We start from the raw sequence: 26,400 nt of genomic DNA on the forward strand, positions 1-26,400 counted from the left end.
ATCATATTTCCTATTCCGCTATTCAATAAAAACCTTTGGGGCTCAATTAAATTGCAGAATAGTCTGTGTCGGTACGTGTGAGATCCACCTTTCCAAGTTTTTGGGGTTCATCTCATACTTCTGAAGCTTTGAGGGTGCTGCCTGTTCTATACTCCTCCTCCTCCTCTTCCTCATCCACCCTTTTAGGTGTACAAACAATAGTAATTGGGGCCTAGTGTGCTTCTGTACGTGTGAAAAACATACACTTTTTTTGATCATATTTCCTATTCCGCTATTCAATAAAAACCTTTGGGGCTCAATTAAATTGCGGAATAGTCTGTGTCGGTACGTGTGAGATCCACCTTTCCAAGTTTTTGGGGTTCATCTCATACTTCTGAAGCTTTGAGGGTGCTGCCTGTTCTATACTCCTCCTCCTCCTCTTCCTCATCCATCCTTTTAGGTGTACAAACAATAGTAATTGGGGCCTAGTGTGCTTCTGTACGTGTGAAAAACATACACTTTTTTTTGATCATATTTCCTATTCCGCTATTCAATAAAAACCTTTGGGGCTCAATTAAATTGCGGAATAGTCTGTGTCGGTACGTGTGAGATCCACCTTTCCAAGTTTTTGGGGTTCATCTCATACTTCTGAAGCTTTGAGGGTGCTGCCTGTTCTATACTCCTCCTCCTCCTCATCCATCCTTTTAAGTGTACAAACAATAGTAATTGGGGCCTAGTGTGCTTCTGTACGTGTGAAAAACATACACTTTTTTTTGATCATATTTCCTATTCCGCTATTCATTAAAAACCTTTGGGGCTCAATTAAATTGCGGAATAGTCTGTGTCTGTACGTGTGAGATCCACCTTTCCAAGTTTTTGGGGTTCATCTCATACTTCTGAAGCTTTGAGGGTGCTGCCTGTTCTATACTCCTCCTCCTCCTCCTCCTCATCCATCCTTTTAGGTGTACAAACAATAGTAATTGGGGCCTAGTGTGCTTCTGTACGTGTGAAAAACATACACTTTTTTTTGATCATATTTCCTATTCCGCTATTCAATAAAAACCTTTGGGGCTCAATTAAATTGCGGAATAGTCTGTGTCGGTACGTGTGAGATCCACCTTTCCAAGTTTTTGGGGTTCATCTCATACTTCTGAAGCTTTGAGGGTGCTGCCTGTTCTATACTCCTCCTCCTCCTCTTCCTCATCCATCCTTTTAGGTGTACAAACAATAGTAATTGGGGCCTAGTGTGCTTCTGTACGTGTGAAAAACATACACTTTTTTTTGATCATATTTCCTATTCCGCTATTCAATAAAAACCTTTGGGGCTCAATTAAATTGCGGAATAGTCTGTGTCGGTACGTGTGAGATCCACCTTTCCAAGTTTTTGGGGTTCATCTCATACTTCTGAAGCTTTGAGGGTGCTGCCTGTTCTATACTCCTCCTCCTCCTCCTCCTCATCCATCCTTTTAGGTGTACAAACAATAGTAATTGGGGCCTAGTGTGCTTCTGTACGTGTGAAAAACATACACTTTTTTTTGATCATATTTCCTATTCCGCTATTCAATAAAAACCTTTGGGGCTCAATTAAATTGCGGAATAGTCTGTGTCTGTACGTGTGAGATCCACCTTTCCAAGTTTTTGGGGTTCATCTCATACTTCTGAAGCTTTGAGGGTGCTGCCTGTTCTATACTCCTCCTCCTCCTCCTCCTCATCCATCCTTTTAGGTGTACAAACAATAGTAATTGGGGCCTAGTGTGCTTCTGTACGTGTGAAAAACATACACTTTTTTTTGATCATATTTCCTATTCCGCTATTCAATAAAAACCTTTGGGGCTCAATTAAATTGCGGAATAGTCTGTGTCGGTACGTGTGAGATCCACCTTTCCAAGTTTTTGGGGTTCATCTCATACTTCTGAAGCTTTGAGGGTGCTGCCTGTTCTATACTCCTCCTCCTCCTCTTCCTCATCCATCCTTTTAGGTGTACAAACAATAGTAATTGGGGCCTAGTGTGCTTCTGTACGTGTGAAAAACATACACTTTTTTTTGATCATATTTCCTATTCCGCTATTCAATAAAAACCTTTGGGGCTCAATTAAATTGCGGAATAGTCTGTGTCGGTACGTGTGAGATCCACCTTTCCAAGTTTTTGGGGTTCATCTCATACTTCTGAAGCTTTGAGGGTGCTGCCTGTTCTATACTCCTCCTCCTCCTCATCCATCCTTTTAGGTGTACAAACAATAGTAATTGGGGCCTAGTGTGCTTCTGTACGTGTGAAAAACATACACTTTTTTTGATCATATTTCCTATTCCGCTATTCAATAAAAACCTTTGTGGCTCAATTAAATTGCGGAATAGTCTGTGTCGGTACGTGTGAGATCCACCTTTCCAAGTTTTTGGGGTTCATCTCATACTTCTGAAGATTTGAGGGTGCTGCCTGTTCCATACTCCTCTTCCTCATCCTCCCTTTAGGGTAGGAAAAAATTTAATCGGGCCTAGTCTGTATTTGTACGTGTGAGATACACAGTTTTTTATCCTATTCTGCTATTCAATACACACCCTTTTGGTGTAAAAAACATTAAATTGCGGCATAGTTTGCATATTTGACTGTGAGATACACCCGTGCGATACTGTTGTTCTTTTGTTCCGCTATTCAATAAAGACCTTTCTAGGGCAAGATCTTAAATTTCAGAAATATGAGGAGAGCGTCAAATAGGGGCCGTGGCCTGGGTCGTGGTGGTGCTGCTGCTAGAGCTCCTATTGCAAGGAGAGGACGTGGTCGATCTGTGCCAGCTACACGCACAAGTGAAACACCTTCCTCAAGTGTGAGTAGGCGACAGAACCTGCATCAGTATTTGGTAGGGCATCATACGCCCCTAGAAGTGATGAGGCCAGAACAAGTGGAGGCGATAGTAGATTGGTTTGCTGCTGACAGTGCCTCCAGTTCCTTCACATTGTCTCCCACCCAGTCTACTGCAGAAAGGTCACAGTTGGCACCTGCAGCCGATGTCCAACCGTCTTTCACCTCACCCCCTTGCAAATCAGGCAAGCAGTCTGAGCCCCAAGCCATACAGCAGTCTCTTCTTCTTTTTGATGACTCTGTCAGCAGGGTTTCCCAGGGCCATCCACCTAGCCCTGCCCCAGAAGTGGAAGAGATTGAGTGCAGCGATGCCCAACCACTTATTTCTCAAGATGAGTACATGCAAGGATCATCGCAGCACGTCTCCGATGATGACGAAACGCAGGTGCCAACTGCTGCGGCGTTCAGCATTGTGGAGACCGACAAGGAGGGCAGGGGTGAAGACTGGGTGGAAGATGATGTGGAGGACGATGAGGTCCTCGACCCCACATGGAATGAACGTCATGCAGGTGACCTGAGTAATTTGGAGGAAGAGGCGGTGGTCGCACAGAGCCACCAGCACAGCAGAAGAGGGAGCAGGGTGCAGAAGCGGAGCGGCCGTGCCCTAGACACTACGCCCGCTACTGCCCAACGCAGCAAGGGAACGAGCGCACCAAAGTCAGCTCAAAGGAGTTCTCTAGCGTGGAAGTTCTTTAGAAAATGTGCTGATGACAGGACACGAGTGGTTTGCACCCTGTGCAATCAGAGCTTGAAGCGAGGCATAAACCTTCTCAACCTGAGCACAACCTGCATGATCAGGCATCTAAGTGCAAAGCACGAGCTGCAGTGGAGTACACACCTTCAAAACCAAGAAACGTCTCTGGCTCATCCTGCTTCCTCTTCTGCTGCAGTCTCGGCCGCTCCAGCCACATCTGTAGTGATACCGGCACCTGCCACCCCGCAAACAGACGATCTGTCAGCAACACCACCACCTGGGTCACCAACAACCATCTCCACAATGTCCCGTGGAAGCGTTCAGCTTTCCATCTCCCAAACACTTGAGAGGAACAGGAAGTACCCCTCTACCCACCCGCGATCCCTGGCCCTGAATGCCAGCATTTCAAAATTATTGGCCTTTGAAATGCTGTCATTCCGTCTGGTGGAGACGCACAGTTTTAAAAACCTTATGTCGGTGGCTGTCCCACAGTACGTCGTGCCCAGCCGCCACTACTTTTCCAGGCAAGCCATCCCTTCCCTGCACAACCAAGTGGGGGAAAAAATCAGGTGTGCACTGCGCAACGCCATCTGTGCCAAGGTCCACCTAACTACCGATACGTGGACCAGTAAGCACGGTCAGGGGCGTTATATCTCCCTAACGGCACACTGGGTAAATGCAGTGGCGGATGGGCCTGAGGCGGATAGCAATTTGGCGCATGTCCTTCCACCACCGAGGATTGCAGGGCGCTTCAGTTTGCCTCCTGTTCCTAACTCCTCCTACTCCGCTTCCTCATCCTCTACCGCCTCCTCATCCGGACAGCGTAACACCTTCACCACCAACTTCAGCACGGCCAGGGGTAAACGACAGCAGGCAGTTTTACAACTTGCCTGTTTGGGGGACAAACCACACACCGCGCAGGAGTTGTGGAGGAGCATGGAACAGCAGACAAATGAGTGGTTGCTGCCAGCGAGCCTCAAGCCCGGCCTGGTGGTGTGCGATAACGGGAGAAATCTCATAGCAGCTCTGGGCCTAGCCGGTTTGACGCACATCCCTTGCCTGGCGCATGTGCTGAATTTGGTGGTGCAGAGGTTCCTTAAAAACTACCCAGATATGTCAGAGCTGCTGCAGAAAGCGCGGGCCGTTTGTGCGCACTTTCGGCGTTCTCACCCTGCTGCTGCTCGCCTGGCAGCGCTGCAGCGTAACTTCGGCCTTCCCGCTCACCGCCTCATATGTGACGTGCCCACAAGGTGGAACTCCACCTTGCACATGCTGGAAAGACTGTGCGAGCAGCAGCAGGCCATAGTGGAGTTTCAGCTGCAGCACGCATGCGTGAGTCGCTCTGCGGAACAGCACCACTTCACCACCAATAACTGGGCCTCCATGCGAGACCTGTGTGCCTTGTTGCGCTGTTTTGAGTACTCCACCTACATGGCCAGTGGCAATGACGCCGTTCTCAGCTTAACTATCCCACTTCTATGCCTCCTTGAAAAAACAATTCGGGCGATGATGGAAGAGGATGTGGCACAGGATGAGGAGGAGGAGGAGGATGAAGAGGTAACATTTCCAAGGCTTTCAGGGCAGTCATTCGCAAGGGGCTCCGAGGGTGGGTTCCTGCACACACAAACGCCAGGGACACAATTGTCCAGCAGGGGCACAGTTCTGGAGGATGAGGAGGATGAGGAGGAGGAGGAGCTGGAGGAGGAGATGGAACCATGTTCACAGCAGGGTGGCACCCAGGCCAGCTCATGGCCATCACTGGTGCGTGGCTGGGGGGATACAGAGGACATGGACGATACACCTCCCACAGAGGACAGCCTTTCGTCGCCTCTGGGCAGCCTGACACACATGAGCGATTACATGCTGCAGTGTCTCCACAACGACCACCGAGTTGCCCACATTCTAACTTGTGCTGATTACTGGGTGGCCACGCTGCTGGATCCCCGTTACAAGGACAACGTACCGTCCTTAATTCACTCACTGGAGCGCGATCGCAAGATGCGCGAGTACAAGCGCACGCTGGTAGACGCGATGCTGCTGGCATTCCCATCTGACAGCGGGGCCACAGTGGAAGCACAAGGCAGAGGAGGAGGAGGAGGAGGTCGCCAACTCAACCAGGGCACCGCCAGCACCTCAGAAGGCAGGGTTAGCATGGCCGAAATGTGGAAAAGCTTTGTCAGCACGCCACAACAAACAGCAGCACCAGCAGCTCAGATGGAACGTCTTAGCAGGAGGCAGCATTTTACCAACATGGTGGAGCAGTATGTGTGCACACGCCTACATGTAGTGAATGAGGGGTCTGCCCCCTTCAACTTCTGGGTCTCCAAATTGGGCACATGGCCTGAGCTTGCCCTTTACGCCTTGGAGGTGCTGGCGTGCCCTGCAGCCAGTGTATTATCTGAACGGGTATTTAGCACGGCTGGGGGTGTTATAACAGACAAGCGCAGCCGCCTGTCCAGAGACAATGTGGACAAGCTCACGTTCATTAAAATGAACCAGGCATGGATCCCACGGGACTTTTCCGTACCTTGTGCAGAATAGCAATGGATACCGACCTTACCCAGCCATTGTTCCATTTTTGCTCTTTCTCACTCTTTTGGGGTGTACCCTCATTTAAAATTTGTGAAAAGAAGCAGTGTTGGCTACCTCGTCCTCCTCCTCAGGGCCAGATTAACGTAGGGGCTATTGGAGCTGCAGCTCCATGCAGGCCCCTACCTTTTATATAGGCCCCGGGTTGGCCATATTCACTGTGACCGCTCTTCTGTCACTTGTAAACACAGAAGTCTGGCTTCTATGCTCGCTTCCCCAGGCAGCACCCTCAGAACCTCCCCACACAGCGCGAAGGCCGGACAAGGAGGGACAGTTGCCGATGCATGGATATGTTTATGGGCTTCAGAGACAGCATCCCATGTTGAATTAGGCATGCATGGCTGCACCCTTCCTCCTCTGGGTGCATGCCAAGGCACGGCCCTTAAGGCCCTTCAAAATCCTCAGCACCAAGACCATGATGCTCTTAATCCGGCCCTGGTCCTCCTCCACCGCCGCTTCCACCTACACCGCCCATAGGTGTGCGCAGCCTATTGCATTAGGGTGTGCACCCCAAAGTTGAAATACACATGCATGTGTTTGCCTACATGTACATGGCCCCGATACATTACTCTCCCTGCTGGCAAAGAGAAATAGAGCAGAGCAGGTGCGAGGGAGATCTTTCCCATCTCCTCACTGGCAAACAGAGCGATAATGCTATGTGCCCTAGGTGATTAGGGTGTGCCCAGGTACACCAGGCACACCCTGTGCGCACGCCTATGACACCGCCACATCCACCACCACCTCAACCTCCCTCCTACTCCATACGGGCCTCGTCCTTCAGAGATGAAGAACATTGTTTTATTTTTCTGTTTTTTTTTTTGTTGTTTTAAGTTATTTCCCTATCCACATTTGTTTGCAGAGCACTTGCCATGCTCTTAACTACGTTTTGCTGCCATTTGCAGCACTCTAGCCCTTTCCATTGGTGTTTTAGAGCCATTTTAGTGCCTTAAAGTTCGGGTCCCCATTGACTTCAATGGGGTTCGGTGTCCGGGAAAAGTTCGGTAAAAGTCTGGGACACGGACCCGGACTTTTTTTTAAAGTTCGGCCGAACCCGTCGAACACGGACATCTAGGTGTCCGCTCAACCCTACTCTATACACCACCACAATGGATTTTAAATGTTGTGCTTTAACTACAGACTTTCAGCTTTAATTTGAGGGTATTTACATCCAAATCAGGTGAACGGTGTAGGAATTACAACATTTTGTATATGTGCCTTCCACTATTTAAGGGACCAAAAGTAATGGGGCAGATTAACAATCATAAATCAAACTTTCACTTTTTAATACTTGGTTGCAAATCCTTTGCAGTCAATTACAGCCTGAAGTCTGGAACGCATAGACATCACCAGATGCTGGATTTCATCCCTGGGGATGCTCTGCCAGGCCTCTACTGCAACTGCCTTCAGTTCCTGCTTGTTCTTGGGGCATTTTCCCTTCAGTTTTGTCTTCAGCAAGTGAAATTAATGCTCAATCGGATTCAGTTCAAGTGATTGACTTGGCCATTGCATAACATTCCACTTCTTTCCCTTAAAAAACTCTTTGGTTGCTTTTGCAGTATGCTTTGGGTCATTGTCCATCTGCACTGTGAAGCGCCATCCAATGAGTTCTGAAGCATTTGGCTGAATATGAGCAGATAATATTGCCCGAAACACTTCAGAATTCATCCTGCTGCTTTTGTCAGCAGTCACATCATCAATAAATACAAGAGAACCAGTTCCATTGGCAGCCGTACATGCCCACGCCATGACACTACCACCACCATGCTTCACTGATGAGGTGGTATGCTTTGGATCATGAGCAGTTCCTTTCCTTCTCCATACCCTTCTCTTCCCATCACTCTGGTACAAGTTGATCTTGGTCTCATCTGTCCAAAGGATGTTGTTCCAGAACTGTGAAGGCTTTTTTAGATGTTGTTTGGCAAACTTTAATCTGGCCTTCCTGTTTTTGAGGCTCACCAATGGTTTGCATCTTGTGGTGAACCCTCTGTATTCACTCTGTTGAAGTCTTCTCTTGATTGTTGACTTTGACACACATACACCTACCTCCTGGAGAGTGTTCTTGATCTGGCCAACTGTTGTGAAGGGTGTTTTCTTCACCAGGGAAAGAATTCTTCGGTCATCCACCACAGTTGCTTTCCGTGGTCTTCCACGTCTTTTGGTGTTGCTGAGCTCACCGGTGCATTCTTTCTTTTTAAGGATGTTCCAAACAGTTGATTTGGCCACACCTCATGTTTGCTATCTCTCTGATGGGTTTGTTTTGTTTTTTGCTTCACTGATAGTGACAGCTCTTTGGATCTCATATTGAGAGTTGACAGCAACAGATTCCAAATGCAAATAGCACATTTGAAATGAACTCTGGACCTTTTATCTGCTCCTTGTAAATGGGATAATGAGGGTATAACACACACTTGGCCATGGAACAGCTGAGAAGCCAATTGTCCCATTACTTTTGGTCCCTTAAAAAGTGGGAGGCACATATACAAACTGTTGTAATTCCTACACCTTTCCCCTGATTTGGATGTAAATACCCTCAAATTAAAGCTGAAAGTCTGCAGTTAAAGCACATCTTGTTTGTTTCATTTCAAATCCATTGTGGGTGTATAGAGCCAAAAAGATTAGAATTGTCCCAATATTTATGGACCTGACTGTATAACACACATCACACACATCACACACATCACACACATCACACACAACACACACAACTCTGGCTCCCCTGTACACAAACAGCCCCTCTCCTCACTTATACACACAGACCCTACTTGTAAAGGAGGTCTTCCTAGTCCCAGCTGTTTCCACAATGCTGACGCATATTCCTGACAGCAGCTCCCTAACATGTTCCTGATAGGGGAGCTGGGTCATCACGATCCAGAAGACAGTACAAGCAGCACTTACACGAGGAGTGCACATGCAGAAAGCAGCCACAGGTGGCAGATGTGAGCAAAATAACAGAGCAGCAGTTGCCAACTCTTCTGTTGTGAATGAATGCACAGAGAATAACAAGGCAGCCATGCTAATAGGAGGGGGAGGGGAAGGGAAGGGACAGGAAGTGCCCACTGCCATCTTTCTTCCTGGCAGGTGTGCTCCAAATGCGAGTGGAAATTTTGGGGGCTGGTTTGAAGTGTTTGTGTTCGTTTTTGAAATTTTGAACACACTGAAGTTTCATCGACAATTACACTTCTACTGATGGTTAGCTTGTTTGTGTCTTGGTGTAAAATTCTATATCCCTTTTGAGATTCACTGTAACCTACAAGTGCACCTTTCTTTGCGCAAGCATCCCATTTTGTACATTTTTCTTTTGGGATGTGCACATAGGCTTTGCTTCCAAGTTTTTCTTTGATGGTTCAGATTCGGTGACCTTCCATTCCACAGTTCATATGAAGTTTTCCTGGTAGTCAATTTTGGAGATAGCATGCAGTTATAATTGCCTCCCCCCTGTATGTGTTTGCCATACCTGCATCAAACAACATGGATCTTCCACTCTCTCACATAGAGTACGGTTCATTCTTTCTGCAACCCCAATTTGTTCTAAGTTGTATGGTACAGTAGATTGAAATATGCCATGCTTTCTGAGAATCATGTGTGTTTTGTCACCTATATATTTAGTTGATGGTGCGCAATACACTACCAAATTTGTTGCTTACTTGAGCCAAATACTGTTAAGATTTTTCTGGTGCTTCACTTTTGTTGTGTAACAAATATAGTGTAGTGTACCTGGAGTTATTGTCTATAAAAGTTAGCAAATACCTCTTCTGTCCTGGATTATATTTTCCCATTGGACTGCAAAGATCTGAATGAATTAAGTCCAGAGGTTTCTTAGCTCTACTGTTACTCTGCTTTGAAAAGGCTTTTCTTGTCATTTTTTTCTTTTATACTGCTGGTGCACTTCATTGTGTGATCACATGGACTAATTTTTATTTCACTTGCATAGTCATTCTCAGTTAATTTCTTTATTATGTCGGATCTTATGTGCCCAAGTCATCTGTGCCATGTGTAGATGCAATTTGATGCAATTTGAATGTTTTTCCTCCTTGGCAGTATTAAAGCGGAGTTCCAACCAAAAGTGGAACTTCCGCTTTAAATACTGCTGACCCCCTGACATGCCACATTTCATTTTTTTTTGGGGGGGGGGGGCAGGTACCTAGATTTGACAGGTACCTGCTCCCACTTCTGCTCGGGCTGCCTAGGCAGCTCAAGCAGAAGCTCTCCTCTTTCCCTACCTCCCTGCAATTTTCTGGGACACATCACAGGTCCCAGAAGATTGCCCGGCCATTCACAATGTACATGCATAGTGCGCACCCAGCTGTGAAGCCGCAAGCTGTCACAGCCAGGTGCCCACACTAGAGATGCTAGTGGGCGTTCGCATCGCTTGATCATGGGACAGGTGAGTGTGTGTTTATTAAAAGTCAGCAGCTACATTTTTGTAGCTGCTGACTTTTAATAAACATAAAAATGAGTAGAACACATGTGGAACACATGCGTAGTTCGCACCCGGCTGTGAAGCCGCAAGCTGTCACAGCCGGGTGCCCACCCTAGAGATGCTAGTGGGCGTTCGCATAGCTTGATCATGGGACAGGTGAGTGTGTGTTTATTAAAAGTCAGCAGCTACATTTTTGTAGCTGCTGACTTTTAATAAACACAAAAATGAGTGGAACCCTGCTTTAATCACCTCATTGCAGTTCAGCTGATACAGTTCATCTGTAATTTTAGCCTTTGCAAGTAAGATATCCCTTTTGTGATGTCATCTTGAAAGGTCACTACATTGCCTTATTTTGTGAGCTTCTTCACTGACAGAATATTTGTTTCAAAAGCAGGGAGATAGAGGACATTTTTTCACAGACATCTTTCTCGTGACACTCTTGAAAATAGGACAGTAAAGAAATCCATCTCCTATTCCTTCTGATTCCATTATTTGCCCATTAGCTGTGGTGATGTTTTACTCTATTTTATTTCATTATTTTATTTTATTATTTTATTTTATTTTATTTTATTGGTGTTATTTTACTCTGGTCAAAGTGAATAAAGAAATTTCTGACATTTGTCATGTGACTTGTAGATCCTGAATCAGCACATCATGCCTGCAAAAATGAGGTTCAAGTTTTTTCCTTCACATTTATGATCTTTGGTTGTTTAGTATGTTTTTGCATTATATCTTTCCAGATTCTGCAATCTGCTTTTAAATTAATTTGTTTCTTGCATACAAAACATTTATATGTTTCTTTTTGCATGTTACTGTTTTTATTTTTATTTTTCATCTTTAAATGATTTGGTCATCTTCTATGCTACGAGAGATTGTGCTCTGAGCTTTTTGGTCTTTCTCTATTCACTTATCTAAAGGGTGTTCTGGGCTGTCTTAATTTATACATTTCCATGTACATTCTCCTATTAGCAGCATTTTCATCTTGAATTTCTTAAGGGCCATACAAACTTTAAGATTTTCTGAAGACCGTTTCCTTCAGATTTACCTTTTCTATGTAGTGCAAGGGCCTGCCAGATTGCATACAAATTGAAAGTGTTTAGGTTTGACCTCATATTATATGGTTTTGGTAAGTCTGAAGGAAAAAGTCTTCAGAAAATCTTATAGTGTGTATGGCCCATAAGACTGGTAGTTCTGGTTTGTCAGATTGGCAAATAAAAGCTTTGTTGCAGCTGTGTAATTGGCCATTTTCTTTTATTCCATTGCAGTCTTAATTCTGTTGATGTATTTGCTCTTATCTGCTGTAGCTGGCTATGGCTGGGTTCTCAGCTTTTCTCTGGGTGGGTGCCTGGGCCCATAACCTGTTAGAAATTCTGTATATAACCTTACAGAATTTCTAGTATCTGCAGTAGTGTTCTGTCTGAGCAGTCTCCAATAAAGCCTCTTGTTGATTCCAGTGGTGAGCGACCCTCCTGTTCAACTGGCATTGAATTTTATTATTCTCATAATAATTATAAGCAGATGTTGAGAGCCCCTCCGCCATAAGAAGTAAAGAGTCCCCCACCCTCCTTTATATCACAGTGCACCCCCCCCCCCCTTATCTTGTGCTGCTGCTGGGAAGAAGCTGGGGGAAATTCTGGAAAGTAGAAAGTGCAGGGTTTAAAGGAGGGGGACCAGAGGAGAGCTGGAGTCAACTGCCAGAATCAGAGGGTGGGAGGAGGGGGGCAGAGTCTAGCATTTCCATAGCTGCATAGAGAAGCATGGGATCTGGCACAGGAGTTCTGTCCTCCTCTCTGCTGCCAGCTGCTGGGACGAGGTAGATTTCTTTAGAAGACGAGTCCTTTGAAAACAGAGGGCCAGTTTACTGTTTTTCAGACTGTTGAAGCGTCAGACTATGGCCAGTGGTTTGGCCATAAGGTCAACAGACAGTAGGATTTAAAAAAAAAAAAACAAGCCTCAGTGATCAGTTAGAAGATAAATACTACCATGTTGTTGGTGTCAGTAGTAGTAAAAATGCCCAAAAAGTTGATGGTCAATGGTAAGAAAAAATCCCCCAGCAATGGTTCTCAGGTTGAGGAGGAATAGTGCCCCATCAATAGTCAGTGAGAGAAGGAGTACCCCAAATTTGGTGTAATTGGAAGCCATAATCTCCCATTGTTGGTGTCTGTTGGAGGAATAATGCTACATCTTTGAGGTTAGTGAGTCTAATGGTTCCACACTTGAGAGTCACTGGAAGAAAAGTGTTCCATCTTTGGAGTCAGTAGAGTGAAGTTTGCACAATTATCAGTGGGTTCAGAAAAGCCACCCAGCACTGTTGTTCAGTGGTTACTTGTCTTTATATATGCTCAATGTCCTGTGCTGCTCTCTAGTAGCCAGATGACGTGACAGCCTGAGTTATACAAAAACATTAGGCAGGCGCTCACACTGTTCAACAGTGCCAGCTGGGTAATAGAACGCTCTGTCTTCCAGTGCCTGCCACCTGCTGCTATTCTGCATACAGCTCCCAGGGAAAAAGGCCAGAAAAAGAAAACAGTGGTCTATATCTTGCTCATGTTAAGTCATAAATTATATTAGAGCTTCCCAGTGAAGTATCATGCCCAGATGTTTCTACAGTAAATACCAGAACAGTTTTGCTAAAAATTCTTAGGAAAACTTTATGATGTATATTCTCCTATTACTATATACTAGATTTATATAGATATTGAGTTGTGTTGATTTTACTTGAACAGGCAGATAATTCACTAAAATACAGTGAAAATGTTCAAATCCAAGAGAAGGACGGGGTGAGCAAACAGCAGGAGTACGTATTCGGTGACTTTACTGAAAGACTTTGGGCCTACCTCACCATACAGCAACTGCTGGAGAAACGGTATGTTGGAATATAATATTGCTTGCACCCAAATAAGTAAATGTTCTGACCACAATTATTTAAATATTTTCTTTATAATGGAATTCCAAAAAAATTGCAAACCTGCAATTAGAAGATTTAAAAAAAACAATTTAATAATAGCTTTTATGGTATGCTCTAAGAATCTTAGTTTTGGTACTGAGTGCCCAGCTTACTTGGCAGAGGAGGTTAAGCACCAAAGCTGGCCATACACTGATCAAAATATGGCTGATTAAAGTGGAGTTCCAGCCTGTAAAAAAAAAAATTCAAAGTCAGTAGCTACAAATATTGTAGCTGCTGACTTTTAATATAAGGACATTTACCTGTCCAGGGATCCCGCGACGTCAGCACCCCAAGCTGATTCGTCCATTGGCTCCGGGTGGAGACACAGGCATCTTCACTAAGGGAAACAGGAAGTGAAGCCACAGCCTGTTTCCTACTGTGCATGCTTGAGTCATGCTGCACTTTCTGAATGGTCCCGCTGTCTTCTGGTCCCTGTATGCCTCCCAGAAGGCACCAGGGGGAAGGAGGAGGGGGCCGCAAATTTCGTAGATCACTTTGTGGTGATCTTACTCGCAAGTGAAAGCGGGTACCTGGTTTTGACAGGTATCTGCTCCCCCCCAAAAAAGTGCCAAATGTGGCAGTGGAGGGGGGGGGGGGGTGTGAACAAGTAGAGCTTCTTCTTTTGGAAGGAGCTCTGCTTTAAGCAGGGACTGGCCAAATTTCAATCAATGTGTGTCAGTCCCCGCTTGACAGAAGCTGATTGTATGCTGATCATTGTATTCTGACAGTTGTGGGTGCCACTGTCAGGGTACAATGCCCTGGCAGGGGAGATTCCTCCATTCACCTGATTTGTGTGTGTAGCACTACCCCCGAAAGAGCCACTGGATTTGGGGCCTATTCCCCCACACAGCACCCACAGCCAGGCAACAGGAACTTTTCAGACTCTCCAACTGGCTAAAGAAAAAAACTCTAGGGGGTTTTAGTTTAAGTTGTTTATTTAGGGAGCGTTGAACTTGATAGAAATGGGATACGTGGGATGCCCAGAAGTAACAAAACTTGTAAATTGCAAACAAATGGTTGAGGAACTGCTAAAGTCTCTGGCTGCAAAAATCCAACTTAACCATGTTTCACACTAGTGGGAGTAATGATGCAGCTCAGACAGTAAGGCAAAAGTTTCAAAAAGAGTCAATGTTCAAGAGAAAGCACCTGGATGTATAATACTGCATCTGGCTTCTCTAGGCCCAAAGTAGATATATTGGGGTGCCCCTGGCTGTCTTGCACTGCACTGAAGCTGTCCCCTAGTTCCCAGATATGTGCAGTATTGCACTACACTGTCCTCACTGTGGCTTTGGGCAGTGATCATGCGCCTCTTGGCTGCATCTCTGATCAGTCTTCTCCTTGTATGAGCTGAAAGTTTAGAGGGACGGCCAGGTCTTCGTAGATTTGCAGCGGTCTGATACTCCTTCCATTTCAATATTATCACTTGCACAGTGCTCCTTGGGATGTTTAAAAATTGGGAAATCTTTTTGTATCCAAATCCGGCTTTAAACTTCTCTACAACAGTATCTCGGACCTGCCTGGTGTGTTCCTTGTTCTTCATGATGCTCTCTGCTCTTTAAACGGACCTCTGAGACTATCACAGTGCAGGTGCATTTATACGGAGACTTGATTACACACGGGTGGATTCTATTTATCATCATTAGTCATTTAGGTCAACATTGGATCATTCAGAGATCCTCACTGAACTTCTGGAGAGAGTTTGCTGCACTGAAAGTAAAGGGGCTGAATAATTTTGCACGCCAAATTTTTCAGTTTTTTATTTGTTAACAAAGTTTGAAATATCCAATAAATTTCATTCCACTTCATGATTGTGTCCCACTTGTTGATTCTTCACAAAAATTACAGTTTTATATCTTTATGTTTGAAGCCTGAAATGTGGCAAAAGGTCGCAAAGTTCAAGGGGGCCGAATACTTTCGCAATGCACTGTATATATATATATATATATATATATATATATATATATATATATATATATATATATATATATATATATACCCCTTACCTTTAATTAAAAATGTCAAGAATGAATAGACTATTTTAGGTTCTATTCCCTTTTATAGAACATATGAAAGCATATTTCAAGGGAGTCAGTCATTCCTAGTGGGTCCCCCAAGGATCATGGTTGTTTTGCAGGAAACCTGATTACATTTCCTATCATATTATAAATGACAAACAGATTATTTAAATGAACAAAAAAATGTATAAATAACATTTATGAAATGTTTGTGTGGTTGAGATTCTAAAATCACTTTATTTGCATGAAGAATTTCTGCAGACCCATTGGAGAAAGAGAAACTTAAACAGCAGGCGTTGGATCTTTCTCTGAAGTTTAGGTTTGTGACTCCTTTAACATCTATGGTGGTTACAAAACCTGAAGAGAAAGAAAAGGAAGAAGAAACATTAGTTGCTGATAAATTTGTTGAAGGTAGGAAAATTATTCATGCTAGCGTTCCGTATCAAAAACAAAAAAAAAATTGTTATAAAGTCCAAATATTATACGGGAATACGAGAAATAATTCTGGAAATCTGCAACCTGCACTTTGGGATTGTCAAGCAGTTGGTGGCCTTTCTGTCTTTGGTTTAGTAAACATGGATGTTTGAGATAGGTTCCCCTTGCATTTGCAGCAGAGAACAAAGGGCACAGAGATCACTATGCATTAAAAACAATAATGGTTTATTAAGAATAATAACATAATTTTACTTAAGTTTAAGCACCTGTAATAAGCCATGGAGATTATGGACAATTTGACAGTCCCACATGGACAACTCTGGGGCTGTATACAGGGAGAGAACTCCAACCTCCATTGGTAGGAGGGGCAGATCTCCAGCTAATTTGTTATGTTGAAGATGTTTTTAAGCTTACCCAAGCAAGTTCTAATGAAAAAAAAAACTGGGGTATGTTCCTGACATTCAAAAGAACTGAATAAGCTGCTTGGATAAGCTGTGAAAGATCTTTAACATTACAAAACAAGTCCATTCGAATGTGACTTATTACTATTAGGTAGGACAGGAAATCTCTTCAGCAGGGACATGAAGAACTGGCTCGCCTGACCCACAGGAAAAGGGGGGCTCCTGGTAAAATCAGGAGAGAGAAAAAACAGGGGACACCTTAGAGTGTAGTAGCATTTGACTCATAGGATGTAGAAGAGTTGAGTGTCAGAAAATGAATAAGAATAAATGTATTAACTCACATCTGTTTATGTTGCGAATGAACACTAAAAAGCAGCATAAGCAGCCTTGCTTCTGCACATGTGAAGAATACTTCTGTCTGCAAGCAGTTATTTTGGAAATAAAGAACGTACTTAGATGCCTTGGGTTGGTCCAAATCCAGTGGTTATGGACACGGAGGTAATTTCATGTGGTGAAGATCAGAAAAAAAAAAACATCAAATGGCAGAGACGAACCAAGAAATGGTGATAACAGGACGTTGAAAAGATACGATTGTATGCCAAATAACACGTTTGTGGCTGATCACAACTTCTTCGGACTTGTGGTGAGTACAGTTTCCACAATAAAAACAAAAATGTTGCGGGTATGAACAATAAAGGTTTAAAAAGAAAAAAATACAAATATAAATATATAAATCAAATATGTCAAAGAGTTAAATAGATATTAGTTAACAATAGTAATGTTAACCACTTCCCACAAACCGACATACCTGTACGTCGGCTTGATGAAGGGGTTGTACCGGGAAGATGCCTGCAGCTGCAGGCATCAATCCTGTACCGTTTTTTAGAGCCGGCGTTTGGCTTTCAGGAGATAACAACCGATGCGGCTCAGCAGCCGCTTGGCCGTTATCCCAGCGAGAGGGAGGGGACATCCCCCCCTCCCGCCACCTTCTGTGGCTCTGCCGGGTCTCCAGTCCCCCCGGGAGAACCGAGCAACCAGCCCGCACCTCTGCCGGCTGGTTGGAATCCCGAACGAAGCCCGATTTGACTTCGTTTGGGTCTCAGATCATGTAACCCGGAAGCGACGTAACAACGTCACTTCCGGTTGACTCAGCTGCCAATGGCTTCGATTTTAAAAAACTGTCCGTGTCCAAAATTGCTGATTTAGACATTTTGAATACTTTGAAGTGCAGAGGAGGGGTCTAGGGGAAAAACTTTTTTTAAAGTGCCCCTTTCGCCGTGAGCTCGCACACGAAAGAAAAAGCATAGGCAAGTTGTGCCCACAAATGAAAATGGTGTTCAAATCACACATATGAGGTATCGCCGCAATCGCCAGAGTGAGAGCAATAATTCTAGAAAAAGACCTCCTCTGTAACTCTAAACTGGTAACCGTTAGAAAATTTTAAAACGTTGCCTATGGAGATTTTTAAGTACCATAGTTGTCGTCATTCCACGAGTGTGCGCAATTTTAAACCGTAACATGCCTGAGAATAGAGGGAGAAAAGAACACAGCCCTCCTCGCTCGTCCCTGGCTCCCTGCCCCATCCGGGAAGCCGCATTCTAGCAGGGGATGATTATCGTGGACTCTACTGGCCAGCTGGGAAACGTGAGCCACATGGGACTGCAGGGCGGAGGTGCAACGGTTAAATAGAAGAGATGGAGAGGATAGTGTGGTTAGAGCTGGGGATGGATGGTGCACAGAACATGTGCCGCTCACACCGGGGATGGCAGTAGCAGGGACAAGCTTGATTATCTTTAAGGGAGCCAGCAGCGCCCTTCACAATGCAGCACGCGGGACACATGTCCCCCCTAGTTTCGGCCCTGGTCAACAGCGACATTTTTAAAAAATTTAAACCATTCAAAAACACTGATCTTGGGTTTTTGAATGCTTTTAGAGGAGAGGAGGGATTTGGGGGGATTTACTAAAACTGGAGCACTCAGAATCTGGTGCAGCTGTGCATGGTAGCCAGTCAGCTTCTAATGTCAGCTTTCTCAATTAAGACAATAAAACCTGGAAGCTGATTAGTTTCTAGGCAGAGTTGCACCAGTTTTAGTTAATCCCCTGAAATGTGTGGATTAGAGTAGATGATGGTATGAGCACAAATGAGCATAGAGTAAGTAGATATAGACACAGTTTACTTGACAATGTAATCGCTATGCCACAGTAACTTAGAATAGAGTTCTGTACCACTATACTGAAATCAGCAAAAAGCAATGCATATAAACATTACTGCCTCTGTGTAGCAACTGTAAAGTAGCAGTCTTTTGTCCTATCTCTTTAGCTGGCTAGCATTGGAGCCCAGTTGTACCACTGGTGCCCAGTTGTACCACTGGTGCCAATGAGAACAGGTCCAGTCAAACCTGCAGGCACCGATGAGGTTACTAGGCAGCTGTGTAGTCAGGTGCTAAAGGGCTCTGTCTCTCTTGTAGCAACAGGTTATGACCGCAAGGCACTCTCACCAGACCCAGCAACACAGCAGCAGTGGTCCCTCTGGTTAGATGTCCACTCACTTCTGGATTGTCTGAGACGACTCTGGTCCTCAGCAAAGCAAAGACCATGTCCTTGTAGTGGCTTAGTCCCTCAACACACAGGACACAGCTTGGTACAACCCTGGTCCTCAGATATAGACACAGAGGGCTGTAGCTGGTCCTTGCAATCTTTTGCCCCACACTGCTCTCCCCAGACCTCTGGTGAACTGCCCTGGAAAAGTCTTCATTTCTCCTTCTCATGCATGGGCTGTAGTCCAAGCCTGATTACTTCCACTGAGCAGTGTTCCCATGTCCCATAATTCTACTCTAGCCAACCCTGAATGGTTAACAACTGCTGCATGTCATGAGGGAGGAGGGGAACAGGAGTGAGCAGAGAATCATACAGAGCTGCTCTGTCCTTTTCTGCAGCAGTGGAAGGGGGAGAGGGCAGAGTCAACAGCTGCACACATACACATAGGATTCCCAGTGGTAGCAGCAGGCGAATAAGAGGAGAGCAGGAAGGGAAAACCAAATAAAAAATGTCCAAAATAGTGAGCTTATAGTTATAGATCCAATACTCCATATATGAAAAGAGTGACAAAGGTATGACAGTGCAAGGAAGGTCACGCCAGTATGAAAGATGGTGCCTCTGTATTAGCATCCATTTGCGCAACAGTGTACGCAAAAATGTGTGTGAAAACATTCTGCTATATTTAAACTGGATAACTGCACACAGCCAGTTTTGAATCATCTTCAGCAGGGCCTGTAACCTGTGTCCATTACTTCTTGATGGAATTCCTGAACTTGACCTGGCTTGTCCTGACCTGCCCTTGCTATCTGCCTGTGCAGACCTCAACCTGCTTCATGACCACACTTCTGTCTGCTCCTCTTACTCTAGATCTCTAGATCTACTAATTTAATTTAAAGAAAAAAATGCTGAATGGCAGTTTTGTGTTTCAATGGACACATGGAGCTGCAGCTCGACTCGGGTGCCCCCCATAGCAAGCTGCTTGCTGTGGGGGCACGGGACAGAAGGGAGGGGCCAGGGGCAGCGAAGAGGGACCCGAAAAGAGGAGAATCTGGGCTGCCCTATGCAAAACCAGCTGCACAGAGGAGGTAAACACGACTTTACAATCACTTAAGTCATAATGTAATAGTATGCACCGTACACTAGCACGCTATGACAGACTTACCTGTGCAGTGGATCCCTCCCGCGCATCGCTGTCCCAGATCCCTGGCACTGCCATCTTCACACGGTCTTCCTTCTGGATTTGCAGGCTTCAGCTGTATGAATGGCCGAAGCCGCGGTGATGAAACTCACGCATGAAAGCGGGTATGCTGTTCCTTCAGAGCGCATGTGCCGGTGACGTCACGCTTTGCATCACTTGAGAATATCTCCTGTGCAAGTTTTTTAGGAGACATTCACTGTACCTACAGGTAAGCTTTATTATAGGTTTATCTGTAGGTACAAGTTCAAAAGTGGAGAAGAGGACAGAAGAGGAGATTAAGGGGGGATATGATTGACATGTATAAATACATAAGGGGTCCATACAGTGAACTTGGTGTTAAGTTATTCACTTTAAGGTCAACACAGAGGACAAGGGGGCACTCTTTACACCTAGAGGAAAACAGATTTCGTCTCCAAATACGGAAATGTTTTTTCACTGTAAGAGCTGTGAAAATGTGGAATAGACTCCCTCCAGAGGTGGTTCTGGCTGGCTCACTAGATTGCTTTTAAAAAAGGCCTGGATTCTTTCCTAGTTGTACATAATATAAATGGGTACTAATATTTATAGGTAAGGTTGATCCAGGGAATATCCGATTGCCTCTTGGGGGGATCAGGAAGGAGTTTTTTTCCCCTGCTGTAGCAAATTGGATCATGCTTTGCTGGGGTTTTTCGCCCTTCCTCTGGATCAACTGCAGGTATAGGGATGTGTATATGGGATTGTATGGTTGGGTTTTCATTACTGTTTTTTGTTTTTTATTGATTGAGCCAGATGGTCTTTTTTTCAACCTGACTAACTATCTACAGTAACTATGTAACTTTAAGTTGAATTCCTTTCCCCATTCCCAAATTACATTGTTGGGCCATGCACATACAAATGAAACAAATGGTCTTTCAACCCCAATACAAAATTAATTTTATTAGAATATTCACGCTACGCTCAGAAAAAAAATGATTGGATCAGAAACCATTCTTCTCTAAGGTCGTAGAAATCTAGAGAGTACTAAAAACCAGTCCTCTCCTCTCCAGCCAGGCTGCTCCAGAAACCCTTCCCTTGCATGGATGAGAAGTCCTGAGTACTCAACATTATGTTCTAATCCAGCCTTTTTCAACCAGGGTGCCTTGAGGTGTCTTCAGGAGTGCCTTGGCAAAATGCATAAAATTGCCCAAAAATTGTATACAAGCCAGCGTGTGAATGAAGGTTGCCTTTAAGTTACACTAAGTCACAGGTTTTCATCGTGCACCATTACAACCTTCTAGCTGCCAGCGCCCTAACAAACAATGGCATCATCAGATGATAAGTAGGATGTCAGTTGCCTGCATAGCATCCTTGTTTGACTCTCCCCTGCCCCTCTCCATCAGCCATTGGATCACATTAGCTGAGTGATGGGGAAGAAATGAGGCAGAAGAGAAACATTGGAATACTAGTCAGTACCAAAAAGTGTATTTGCTTTGGAAGAATAAATCACCTGTAAATGTTGGGTGTCCTACTTGGACTTATGGATGTTGCTGCATTATGTAAACCTATCAGAATAGTTTTTACATTTTAAAATGGGATGCCTTGGGACTGTCCATAATTTTTAAAGGGTGCCTTGACTTAAACAAGGTGAGAAACACTGTTATAATCACCCCCCGCAAAGGGACCACAAACCAAATAGTGAGGAAATATACTTGCCATTCAGTACTCAATCCTGGTGTCCTCTACAATGTCTACAATTGTATATAGTATTATACTGTTTTTACTTATATCAATATTTGTATTACTATTAACATTACTCTTTTTGACTACTACCTCTTTGACTATTTGATTTATATATTTTTGTTTGTTTTTTATGTTTTTTATTCGACATATTGGTAACATTTATGTTTTTATTGTAGAACTTGTACATGCCATAAGTCTAAAGAAGCTAGCTATAAATAAAGGAGCTGTCATATAGTACATAAAAATGAGAAGGTACCTACATCCTATTAATTTGGAGAGGAGAGAAGTGAGGCATATATGGACTTTAATGGTACCATAACAGATTGGGTAAGAAAAAAGAAATTTTTTAAAACATCGTTTTATTATCCAAAGATATAAAAAAATAAAGGAGATCATCTCCATATTAAAACACTAGTACAAAGTATACAACTGCAAGTATTTAGTACTTTTACACTTGTGATCTACAAATAATACATACCATATGGAGTCACCCTAAAGGTATCATAGCTGACAATATGTACAATACCATCTGGATAAATTGGGGTCAACATGTTTCTTGGGATATTTGCCAATTCTTCAGGAGCTTATTATATCATCATACAGAGCATCTAATGCGAAAAAACAATAGACACATATTAATTTACATATCAAAGATAAACTATATTACATCACGTTTTGCAAAACATATCAAAAATACAATATATGCAAAATCTGTGAAATCACTCCATGCATACTCTTATTCAATGCAGAGCCCCACCCCAAGGGCGCAGGGTAATAAACGCCTCTCCAGGCAGATGTGGGAATCCCATTAATCAAAACAGTAGGGGGGGGGTAGGTATGCAAAATACCATAATCTAATAGCAACAAATATATAAAAATATATATGCGTAAAAAGGAGAGAATATTATAACTATAGTAGCAATTTCCATCTTAAGATAAGAGATATCAGAACATACCACGTTTAAATGTGATGGGCTGTTAAGTCGTATCCTCAAAGGTTGGGTGTTATAGGATCTCAGAAACAGCTCCCTGGATATTTGCTGACCTATGTCAACAAGGAACTTCCCATAAAATTAGTAGCCAGAGTGTCGTAGCAACTTCATAGACACTTAATAGCTGCTGAAATAATAACGCTATGGATATAAATATTCGTATTCACCTCTAGACCATGATAGAAACATAGAAACATAGAATGTGTCGGCAGATAAGAACCATTTGGCCCATCTAGTCTGCCCAATATATCTGAATCCTCTGAATAATCCCTGGCCCTATCTTATATGAAGGATAGCCTTATGCCTATCCCATGCATGCTTAAACTCCTTCACTGTATTTGCAGCTACCACTTCTGCAGGAAGGTTATTCCATGCATCCACTACTCTCTCAGTAAAGTAATACTTCCTCATATTACTTTTAAACCTTTGCCCCTCTAATTTAAAACTGTGTCCTCTTGTGGTAGTTTTTCTTCTTTTAAATATGCTCTCCTCCTTTACCGAGTTGATTCCCTTTATGTATTTAAAAGTTTCTATCATATCCCCTCTGTCTCTTCTTTCTTCCAAGCTATACATGTTAAGGTCCTTTAACCTTTCCTGGTAAGTTTTTTCCTGCAATCCATGTACTAGTTTAGTAGCTCTTCTCTGAACTCTCTCTAGAGTATCTATATCCTTCTGGAGATATGGCCTCCAGTACTGCGCACAATACTCCAAGTGAGGTCTCACCAGTGTTCTGTACAGCGGCATAAGCACTTCTCTCTTTCTACTGCTTATACCTCTCCCTATACATCCAAGCATTCTGCTGGCATTTCGTGCTGCTCTATTACATTGTCTTCCCACCTTTAAGTCTTCTGAAATAATTACTCCTAAATCCCTTTCCTCAGATACTGAGGTCAGGACTGTGTCAAATATTCTATATTCTGCCCTTGGGTTTTTACGTCCCAGGTGCATTATCTTGCACTTATCCACATTAAATTTCAGTTGCCAGAGTTCTGACCATTCTTCTAGTTTTCCTAAATCCTTTTCCATTTGGCGTTTCCCTCCAGGAACATCAACCCTGTTACATATCTTTGTGTCATCAGCAAAAAGACAAACCTTACCATCGAGGCCTTTTGCAATATCACTTATGAAGATATTAAACAAAATTGGTCCCAGTACAGATCCCTGAGGTACCCCACTGGTAACATGACCTTGTTCTGAATGTTCTCCATTGACTACAACCCTCTGTTGTCTGTCACTCAGCCACTGCCTAATCCACTCAACAATATGGGAGTCCATGCTCAATGACTGCAGTTTATTGATAAGTCTTCTATGTGGGACAGTGTCAAAAGCCTTACTAAAATCTAGATATGCAATGTCTACTGCACCTCCACCGTCTATTATTTTAGTCACCCAGTCAAAAAAATCTATAAGATTTGTTTGACATGATCTCCCTGAAGTAAACCCATGTTGTTTTTCATCTTGCAATCCATGGGATTTAAGATGTTCCACAATCCTATCCTTTAATAGGGTTTCCATTAATTTGCCTACTATTGATGTCAGACTCACTGGTCTATAGTTGCTCGATTCCTGCCTACTACCTTTCTTGTGAATGGGCACGACATTTGCCACTTTCCAATCTTCCGGGACGACTCCTGTTACTAATGATTGGTTAAATAAATCTGTTAATGGTTTTGCCAGCTCACCACTAAGCTCTTTTAATAATTTTGGGTGTATCTCATCAGGACCCTGTGACTTATTTGTCTTCACTTTAGACAGCAATCTTAGAACGTCTTCCTCTGTAAAGACACATGCATCAAACGATTCATTAGTCATCCTTTCAAGTGGAGGTCCTTCTCCTTTTTCTTCTGTAAAAAACAAGTTTTTTGTCCCTAGATATACATGTATGGGCATCATGGTCTAGAGGTGAATACGAATATCCATATCTCATCACTCTGGCTACTAAATATATAGGAAGTTCCTTGTTGACATTGCTCAGCAAATATACAGGGAGCTGTTTCTGAGATCTTATAATACCCAACCTTTGAGGATACAACTTAACAGCCCATCACATTTAAACATGGTATGTTCTGATATCTCTTATCTTAAGATGGAAATTGTTACTATAGTTATAATATTCTCTCCTTTTTACGCATATATATTTATATATTTTGTTACTATTAGATTTATGGTATTTTGCATACCTACCCCCCTGTTTTGATTAATGGGATTCCCACATCTGCCTGGGGAGGCGTTTATTACCCTGTGCCCTTGGGGTGGGGCTCTGCATTGAATATGGGTACGCATGGAGTGATCTCGCATATATTGTATTTTTGATATGTTTTGCAAAACAAGATGTAATATAGTTTATCTTTGAGATGTAAATTATTATCTGTTTATTGTTTTTCACTATTAGATGCTCTGTATGATGATATAATAAGCCCTGAAGAAGCGGCAAATATCCCGCGAAACATGTTGATCCCAATTCATCCAGATGGTATTGTACATAGTGACAGCTATGATACCTTTTAGGGTGACTCCATCTGTGATGTATTATTTGTAGAGCACAAGAGTAAAAGTACTAAATACTTGCAGTTGTATACTTTGTACTAGTGTTTTAATATGGAAATGATCTCCTTTATTTTTTATATATTTGGATAATAAAATGATGTTTTAAAAAAAAATACTTTTTCTTACCTAATCTATTACAGTACCATTAAAGTCCATATATGCCTCACTCCTCTCCTCTCTAAAGAAGCCAGCTACCAAAGGCGTTGTTTGATGTTCAATAAATGTGTTTTTTTAACAATGTCTTTGTTGGGTTTTTTTCTGATCCTTACGACATTTTTTATTAGTATGAGGAGGGGTTAGAACTTCTAACAATATTTGTAATGCTGTCTGTGCTGCATTGTCTTATCCTGAGGATGACTACATCCTACATTTAGTAAATAACACATCGCTTGCAGAATAAATATTATAAATAATCAAGCAAGTGGTAAATTTTAAAAAAGTGCAAAATATTTCATGCATAAAGTACCAAATGTGACCATAAATATAAATTTACTAATAATTAATAAAGTGTCCAATGAATTGATAAAGTCCACAGATTAAAAAATGTTTGAATTTCAAGTCCACTAAAGTGCAATATAACTGAAAATTATTGGCATATGAACAAAGTAAAATGAAGTGCTCCAGTGCAGATACAAAGGTGCGTAAAGATGATCACTCATGCCAGGTGACTTTTAATATTTTACATCCTACATTTGTTGCACGACATAACCGAGACAGGAAGTGAGGGAAATCTCCCTAATAAAGTCACAGAGAGCAATAAGAAACTGACAGATTCTATTGACTAGACTTGTATTTTAACTTGATGGATGATGTACAAAGGAATGAGTCAAAGCACAAACTCATACATATATATAAATGTATACAGATGGGAGAATTTTACTCATTCCCTGTTCCAGTGACATAGCAGGAAAATATTGGGTTATAAAAACCTGACAAATAAACAGTACTAACTTTTCATCACTCAAATAAAGAAAGTATTTAATTCTCACTCCTGTGACACAACAGGGAGCGAAGGAAAATCTCTCCTTAGCGAACCATGCGATTAACTATCTTATATTATTTTTGCCTTCTTCATTGGGTTGACACTTTT

At 43.1% G+C, this 26,400-nt stretch overlaps 1 protein-coding gene across 1 annotated transcript in view; it reads left to right on the top strand.

Moving 5' to 3' along the window:
* LOC309562158 (inter-alpha-trypsin inhibitor heavy chain H3-like) overlaps positions 1-26,400 on the top strand; it is a gene marked incomplete at its 5' end in the record, with an annotated part of 129,809 nt that overhangs the window by 56,668 nt on the left and 46,741 nt on the right. Inside the window, 3 exons of the mRNA XM_082266283.1 lie at positions 13,266-13,405; positions 15,752-15,912; positions 25,156-25,236. Of these exons, the coding sequence (XP_082122409.1) occupies positions 13,266-13,405; positions 15,752-15,912; positions 25,156-25,236 (382 nt within the window). The remainder of the gene's footprint in view (positions 1-13,265; positions 13,406-15,751; positions 15,913-25,155; positions 25,237-26,400) is intronic.

Source organism: Pelophylax lessonae (genome assembly GCF_965119305.1).
Source record: "Pelophylax lessonae genome assembly, chromosome: 8".
In the NCBI taxonomy this organism is placed as follows: domain Eukaryota; kingdom Metazoa; phylum Chordata; class Amphibia; order Anura; family Ranidae; genus Pelophylax; species Pelophylax lessonae.